The 8,744-nt window shown below is 28.6% G+C and overlaps 1 protein-coding gene across 1 annotated transcript; it reads right to left on the bottom strand.

Moving 5' to 3' along the window:
- Nucleotides 1-1,070: 1,070 nt before the first annotated feature.
- LOC130976862 (phosphatidylinositol:ceramide inositolphosphotransferase 1-like) lies at nucleotides 1,071-5,268 on the bottom strand. Its single transcript, XM_057901801.1, has 12 exons — nucleotides 4,727-5,268; nucleotides 4,501-4,590; nucleotides 3,888-3,974; nucleotides 3,695-3,763; nucleotides 3,300-3,380; nucleotides 2,749-2,820; nucleotides 2,580-2,640; nucleotides 2,383-2,485; nucleotides 2,201-2,296; nucleotides 2,070-2,116; nucleotides 1,470-1,591; nucleotides 1,071-1,369 (listed from the first exon to the last, which is right to left on the bottom strand). The coding sequence occupies exons 1-12, from the start codon at nucleotides 4,763-4,765 to the stop codon at nucleotides 1,289-1,291; spliced, it is 948 nt and encodes a 315-aa protein (XP_057757784.1). The 5' UTR covers nucleotides 4,766-5,268; the 3' UTR covers nucleotides 1,071-1,288.
- Between the last annotated feature and the right edge of the window lie 3,476 nt (nucleotides 5,269-8,744).

Genomic DNA, 8,744 nt, shown 5'->3' with positions numbered 1-8,744 from the left:
AAATGGAAATAAGCAACGACACTAGTTATAATGATTTTAATAGAATTCAGAAGTATTATTATGACGAATGTTAATGCATTTAACAAAATTAAGGAGTGCAATGCTTCTTGCTATTAAAGTAAAAGAAAAAAAAAAAACAAAAATAAAACATTCTAAATTTTTTAAATTTTAAATATAAATTATTGATTTAAAATATAATAAATATAGTTAACATTTATTTATTAATAAAGAATACATCATTTCTTAATAAAAAACGATTAAGGATAAATTTTATAATATTGATGGTAACAAAGCGTGTGGCTATCCAAACTTATCAAAAATTTATGTAATTTATTTTTGAAAAAATAGCCATATGTGCCTATGAATTTTACGATAAAAGTATTCATCAAAATAGATTCCTGCGTAATAAAAATACATAAATCTTAATTTTTTATTAGATTTTCAATAAAATTTTTAAATTATCCTAACCATTTATTTTCAACTTCAATTTTATCACCGTCTCTTTTAAAAAGGTGGGATAATTTAAAATTTTCATTAAAAGATTAATAAAAAATTAGAATTTTAATATTTTTACCACACAAAACTTATTTTTTATGTGTACAACTTTAGTTTCTTTGTTTAAGGAAATGGTTGGTTTTTCTCTATTTTTAAACCTGATAACATTTAGTTTACATTACATTAATTAAAAATCTCGAAATCAAGAATTGATTAGCATTGTTAAAACTACATAAACTTAACTTTTACCCTCAATGGTTGGGGGGCAAAAAGGAAAAAATTGCACACGTTCTTCACTTCAGTTTTACAAACTATTCAAGTCTTCATTATTATTTGGTAATTACTAAACTCAACATTATATTATGACCTTTTCTCACCACTCTTCAACTTCATAAAATGCTTGTGCTAAGAGTAACAAATTCTCTCAATTGTCCTAGTCTTGAATTCAATTATTGCCGTTGCATGTGATTCTCGTTATTATTTCATCCCACAATCACCATCTAACACAATTATGGTTTAAGTAAAAAAGATTAGTGGGAACACATTATGCACATAATAAAATGGAGGCAAAAATATGGACAAGAAAAAATTTCTGTGGCCCCTGTTGAAGCTTTACAAATTTCATAAAAGAAATGAATGAATCGGGGGCTTCAACATGGCAACAAATTAAACGCATTCTAATTACAATGAAAAAGCTTACACAAAACCAAGGCTCTACTTAACAACTCCACAAATTTTAACCAAAAATCTAACCGAACGTTGTGGCTTTTCCAACAACGATCAACCTCTTTGGTCATTGAGAATCAGCAATGAGGAGTGCATTGCCGTCTTCCATGGTGGTCTTGCCGTTTGCCGGAGATCTAAGCCTCTGATTCTGAAGAAAGCCAAGAGAGAAAGAGAAACAAGCGCATTATGTCGCGATCATAAACAAGAAAGCAGATTGGTTAGTATTATTCTTTCATCTTAATTCTTACCCTATCTGATGAAGGGTCTACTAGAGCACTCATGCTCAACTTGTGGCTCTCTTCTTTTGACCAGCTATCTTTGTCTTTGGTGCTCAATGGTAGCATGGTCATGGCCATTCTATCTGGCAATTCTGCAACAATAATAATAATAACTTGGTCAGGACCAACACTAAATTCATTTTGTTTTGAGAGTAAGACATCTTGTAATTAGAACACAAATACGAAGATAATGAGACGCTGACAGTACAAAAATTTTCATCTATACTGTTCTCACTTTTTGCCAGGACAAAATTTTTTGTCTATGTACTTAATTCAACTACCTTATATATTTCTATCTCGCTATTTTTATATTTGTATCAAGAGACACCATAATTTTTTTTATCTCTCTATTTATTTTAGCTACCTTATAGATTTATATCTCGCCGTATCTATATTTGTGTCCAGAGACAGCACAATTTTTTTCTCTACTTATTCCAACTACTTTACAGATTTCACAATATTTTTTTTATTTATAATGTACAAACAAATGAATGAACATAGATTACCAAAATGTAAGTGTTCAAACAAACATGTACTATTTTAACAATTATTATGTACAAATGCACTAACCTGGCAATTTCTTCTCAACAAAAAATACAACCAAATTAACCGTGTACCTGCAAGGAATCAAGAAAGCATTAACTAACAAGAAGGACATGGATCAGAATCAGTTCAGGTAGAAGTCGAAAAAGGCTCCTCACCAGGCAACAACTACATCGACCGAGTAATGTTTGCGCGATGCAATGATCAAAAGACTCTGGATTACCGCAAGAACCCACGCTAGCTGCTTAATAAACCTGTGGAGGTTCCCAAAAATCACAATTAAGTCATCATTCAAAACTTATAACATAACACAACACAATCTGATAGAAATTTGTTGTACCTGTTTGTGCCATATCTGTAATATGTGATAACCGAGACAAGAGTGAAGATCATGTGTGATGAAAATATCAAGTCTCCACAGCCATGTACCAAACCATCAGGAACTGCGCGATGACAAAATCAAATCAGAACCAAATCAAAACAATCGCGAGATGGCATTAAAGCTAAACAAATTCAATGCAATAATACTATACTAACAATTAATTGTTATGATTTCTATTGCATCTTTTGGAGGAGGTAGCCTAGCAGAAGGAGATCCCTGTATCATAATAGAAAAACTCTTAAATTTAAAAGATTGTTTAAGAAAGAATGAACTCATACGCATAAAAAAAAAACTGACAAACTTTTAATAGTGATTTGGATATACCTCGCGGCAATGGTAATTTGGACCAGGAAGCTGTGTAGAGTAAAATGTCACTACGCGAAGAGCTTGACAAACCTGCAGTAAAGAATTACAGAGGAGCAAAACAAATTTACTCTCTTGCAAGTTCTTGAATACACTTCATTTTGATTTTGATTCTTAAAATACTCAAAATATTAAGCATTAAACTTAATTTTCGACCCCATCCAGTCGGATAAGGCTTAGTTGCACTATATTAAGCATTAAACATAACTTGCACAACTTAACAGGGAAAAGAACAAATCAAATAAAGGGACCACAGAAGTCTCTTCACATTTCTATTCTAAAGCTATTAGACAAATGCATGGAAGTATAACTTGTTTGTCAAATCATGGCATTGCTTTAATAATAGACGTTACAATTATTGTTGGTTAAGGACTGCATTTTTATGTTGAACACAATAATGAAATTATCTGTCATCATTGAATCTAAGCACTCATCTTTTTATCGTTGTAAAAATAAAAGTAATAATGTTAGGCAAAATGCTTCATTAAACAAATGAGAAGGAAAACACTTACAACTAAGTAAGCTAGAACCCTGCACCATAGTAGAACTGTGTAGATCTTTTTGTTCTTGAATATGAATGGGTGAAATGTCCACTGCAGAAGCATAAACCACATTTAAAAAAAAAAAATTGGAAGAAAAGAAAGAAAAAAAACTCATTTCTGTGTTTTAATTTTGACTGAGAAATTAAAATTGGACGAAATAAAATATATGAAAATTTAACTCAAACATTAGAGACTAAAATAATATTTTACTCTTACATTTAAATACCTTTATCTTTTAATATACCTAATAAAGAATAGTGAAAATGGCATTGAATTTGAAATAAAAGGAATGTTTTCTATTTTAAAAAACAAACACTAATTAGTTTTGAATGTAAACTATTTGTGTTGATAGAGAGAAGACTTACCAAGATAAAAGATACGAAGATAAAGGTAAACAACGTTTCACTAACATAAGCTCTCTCGAGGCCAAGTTCCTGTGACATCAGCAACACCAAATTAAAGTTCAAAAAGAATTCCAACTAGAATGGAATATTCAGTATGCATATATATATATATATATAGAGAGAGAGAGAGAGAGAGAGAGAGAGTACTACAAACCGGAAGAAGGAAGAATCCAGTATCCTGTAATGTAGGACCGGGTCTATGTAAATAATGAACTCCATGTGCAGCCAAACCATGAAGGTACTGTGTAAAATAAAAATAAAAAAGCTCAATACATATTTAGTTTTAGACATCAAGTATTAAAAGAAAGTAATTGCGCATTTAAATTAGATTCTTTCTTATTTTTATTAAAAGAGAAATTCAAAACAGCTTGACAGATTCTTAAAGCAACTTTAGCGAATGAATTCCATTAAATTTTAAGAAGAAAGTAATAATAAAATTATTGGAGTACATTAGTTGTGTGCCAATGATGAGCATTTCAAATGCGAGGGAACACAATTATGAAGAGAGGTTTCTGTTATTCAAATTTAAGGCAATTACGATTTCTACAATAACCGTAAATGACTTGGTTATTAAAGTAAGCACACCAATTGAAAAAGAAAAAAAAAAGTTCACTCACACAAACAAAAAAAAAAACACGTTTTTTAGCGTTCAAGGAACGTTGCCAGACTCTCCACAACCACATGCGATAACTACTCTCACAAATTAAATTTTATTTTTCTTTTTTCCTTAAAAAAGATGTATTTCATATTTTCATAATTCATGATACCTGACAGAAAATACCAGCGAGAAGGTACTTCCAATTATCGGCAAGGAGGATTCCCTCTGTAACTGCCTCCGCAGAAGCTCTCTTCCATAGCTACACATTATTCATACATTCAAAAACAACACTCATTACTTTCATTTTTTTATCCATAATCAATAATAAAACATGATAACATAACAATAAGAACATGCTACAATAAGCATTGAGAACACCAAACCAACCAACCTACCTTGGAAGCCTCGCGACCAATGTAAAGCGACATTTTCATCCTTGTACTTGCTATGTAGCTTTTTTGTTTCCTCTGGCGTTGTTAATGATGATTACGATGTTGTGAGCACCACTTCAATATTCTATTCTTTCTTTCTTTCTTTCCTTCTTTTGTTTATATTCCCACCACGAATAAATGAGTATTATTCAAAAGAACACAGAGAGAAGAGGATTTGATTAAGACAAAAAAGTGAAGCCCAGAAAGATAAAAATGATAGAGAGAAGCCAGAAGACGATTCACAAAAGAAACCAAGTTCCCCCTTTCTCCGAAACCGATCAAAGGGGTAGCTTGGGCTTTTTGCTTTCTCTGTATTCTCACTTTTCTCTTTATCTATCTCTCTGGGTATTTTTCTTTTCCTTTTTCTTTTTCTTCTTCTTCTTCTTCTTCAATGCGTGAAATTCTAATTCTATTCTCTAGTCTATTCTCTTCGAGTTTTCTCGCCTCGCCTTGACTATAATGCAACGCGAGATGAACACGGAGAGAGATAGTTTTGAGAAGACGAAGAGAAACGAAACTATATATAAAAGCAACTTCCTTTTTTTGTTTTTTTCTATTTTATTGTTTATTAGGGGAAAAAAACAAAATACTAAAATAGAGGACTTTTTAGTTTTGGAGTTTGAATTGAAAAACGAAAAAACAGGGAAGGTGAGATTGTGGAGTGAGAAAGTGGGTGGTTTCTAGATTAGACATATATACTTTTCCTCCTTTGACCCTCCAAGTCGCAACCCTTTCTCTCTCCTTCTTCTTCTTCTTACTAAGAAACTCTCATTTATGGATAAAGACAACAATAGCCTTAATTGTATCTTTGTTTTCTATATATACTATTTTATTAAATACATAGTGTATTTTTCTTATAAATGTATATAAATAATTAAATACAAAGAAACAGTGATTTTAGCATGTTAATATATATTTTATATATATAACTGATTTTTTAATTTTTATGTGTGTATAATATAATAAAAAAATAATTTTTTGAAAATTTATTAATTTTAAGGAAATGGCTTCAGTTTTAAAGAAAAATTTATGCATTAGCATTTGAACAATAATCACCGAAAGGTTTTGATTTTAAATTTTGAAAATAACAATTTTTGTTGAATTACATATACATATAATGTAGAATATTTAACTAACTTAATTTATACAATACTATTAAAGATTAGAGATTGCATTAATTTAACCAAACTATCTAAAAAATGAGTCATTAATTGGATAGTTTTGTCAAAATAACCGTATGAAAAATTTGACGCGATTGATTTAGTTCATATTTTTTAATTAAAATCTTATTTTTATCTTTTAAAGTCGTGAATAATAATAGTTTACTGAATAATTAACTCTTATCTTAACCTACTTTTCCATTTAATACTATCTATAATTGTACTAAAATCACATGCAACATCCCAAAAAAAAAAATATAAAGTAACGGACAAAAGAAATAAAACTAAATACACAAAATATTGAATTAGCTTAATAGAATGTCCAATGTGAATTTGCGATTGTTTCTATAGGGGTATTCCTCAAATATAATGCAAAGAGATGAGATGCAAAAACTTTGTTTTGGTGCTCTTCTTTAAATATTGGAAATACAAAAGCAAAATAAAGCATAAACTACGAAGAGTTATTGATTGTTCTCATATCAAAGGGAAAAAAAAAAGGAAGCATAAAAATTACTCGTGTTGCCACACACACACATATATATATGTATATATATATGGCGTGATCATTGTTGATTAAAAAATGTTCAATTAAAAATAGGTTCTGTTTGGTTAGATAATGTTCCTCGCTCAAAGGTTAAAACAGGGGAGAGACAGAAACACATACACAAAAATATAATAAAGAATCAAGGTGAAAATTTAAGTGGATTTAATTTTATGTAAAATTAATTGTTAATAATTTTTAATTATTAATTTTATATAAAATTAACTGTAGTTGAATTTTTTATCAAAAAGTAATTACATGCTTGATAATTACAATAAATAAAACAATATTTTAAAAAGTCTATTTTATCCTCAATATTAAAAAAAATAGTATTATTTTATCATCTTCATCATTTATCCTTTATCTTTTTTTTTCTATCTTATTACTTTTTTTAGAAAAAAAAACAAATTGCAGAACAAAAAACTAATTTATAATTCTATTTTTATAATCTAATAATAGATTCAAACAAAAAAAATCAATGCAAATATATAATTTTAGGGGAAAAATAAAAATAAAAAACTGATGATGAGTGGAGAAAAAAATAGATTTACAGGTCAAATGAAAAAAAAAAATTGAAAAAAGAATTTAAATCTGCAAATCAAATAAGAGAAGAATGAAAACATCATATTTGTAAAATAAAAAAAAAGAAAGTCATTATAACAATCCCACTAATAAAATATTACACTCATCAAGTCATGGTGCTATCGACAATAAACACATTACGTTGACTTATTTTGTATATCTCAAATATACAAAAGTCTTTATTATCTTAGTGACTTTTTGTAATATTCTAATTAATGGAATTTTTCATCCATTAATACTTTTAAGATTAATTGTGATGCTAGTTATTTTGGTTCGGATAATAGTATTAGTTTTGCTTGTATTATTAGAGATTGTAATGGGAGCTGGCAAAGAAGGTGTTTGAAAATGATTGAAAGTAATAGTATTCTTCAAGAAGAATTGTTTGCTATTTGGAGAGGATATCTCTTAGCTTGGAATGTGGGTCAACGAGATGTTATTTGTGAGACGGATTGTGTGGAAGCATTTAATCTTGTTACTCAAGATGGTTTTGAGTTTATTGATCCATTGGTGCTCAAAATAAGAGATATCATGCATTAGAATTGGCGTGTTGACTTTCGTTTGATTATGAGAGATGCAAACACGGTGGCAGATACTATGACAAAGATGGCGATGAAGTTACAACTTTCGCATGTGGACTTTCACCTTGGGAGAAGTTTAAGAGTAGTCTTAAACAGGACTGCCCCTCTATTTAAGCAGTTCCTTGTTTTATTTGTTTTATTTTTTTTGTTTAATTTATTTCAATCACCAAAAAAAAAACAAGTTATTAATGAGAGTATTACTATATATTCCTTAACTTGCAGCCCTACAATATAACTAATAATAATAATAATAACAACAATATGCGTCTATATAAAATTTCTCTTATCATCAACATATACATGTCATCGATTCAAAAGACGAATGACATTAATGAAAGAAAAACCAAAATCGACATGTTCACAAATAACATTTACACTTTGTTTTGATGCAAAATGGAAAATAGATAAAAAGAAAATGGGTGAAAAAAATGAGAGAAAAAAAATAGAAGAAAAAATTAATTTCTTTTTGTATTTGTTTGGATGAAGAGAAAATAAAAGAAAAAAAATAAAAAAATTTCTTTTGTTTGGATGGAAGAAAAAATAAGAAGAGAGAAAATCATATTTAAATAAAATTACATTAATATTCTTATTTATATTAAATAAAAATTATAATATATTAATATAACAAAGGATAAATTTATAATATTATACTTATAAATTTTCTTCAGTTTTTTTGGCATAGATGAAGTGAAAAATTAAACATAGATCCCACGTCAATTTTTTTCCTTTCCGTCCAATTTTCTTTCACATCCAATCAAAGAAAAACTAAGTTTTTCATTCATTTATTTTTATTCTCTCCATTTTCTTTCTTTTAATTTTCTTTTGTTCCAAACATAGTGTTAAGCAGCAAGAAAGAAAATCTTAAGTCTCGATATAAACAAATATTCTTCACATACAAGTCATTTACATAAATAAATTTATACAAATTTTTTTAATTTAATTCACCTCGCACGTCATTATCTAACTAACGTTTCTATTAAAGCGTGAGTATATATAACTGCCTTTTTTAAAAGGATTTTATTTTCATTTTCGAATTTTTCTTAGCGTTTTCGATATACGTTTTCTCTACGTTCTCTGCGTTTCTTTTTATTCGTTCTCTATGTTCTTTTTCTTTGTTTTTT

The sequence above is a fragment of the Arachis stenosperma genome, chromosome 4 (genome assembly GCF_014773155.1).
Source record: "Arachis stenosperma cultivar V10309 chromosome 4, arast.V10309.gnm1.PFL2, whole genome shotgun sequence".
NCBI classification, from domain to species: domain Eukaryota; kingdom Viridiplantae; phylum Streptophyta; class Magnoliopsida; order Fabales; family Fabaceae; genus Arachis; species Arachis stenosperma.
This window is presented reverse-complemented; position numbering and strand designations above follow the sequence as displayed.

Excerpts from the sequence above, each read along its gene's own strand:
- LOC130976862 (XM_057901801.1), bottom strand. The coding sequence starts at position 4,765 with ATGAAAATGTCGCTTTACATTGGTCGCGAGGCTTCCAAG. Across the intron at positions 3,764-3,887 it reads CTGGATTCTTCCTTCTTCCG|GAACTTGGCCTCGAGAGAGC; the intron begins GTTTGTAGTACT and ends CTGATGTCACAG. Across the intron at positions 2,821-3,299 it reads GGGTTCTAGCTTACTTAGTT|GTTTGTCAAGCTCTTCGCGT; the intron begins GTAAGTGTTTTC and ends TCTTTACTGCAG.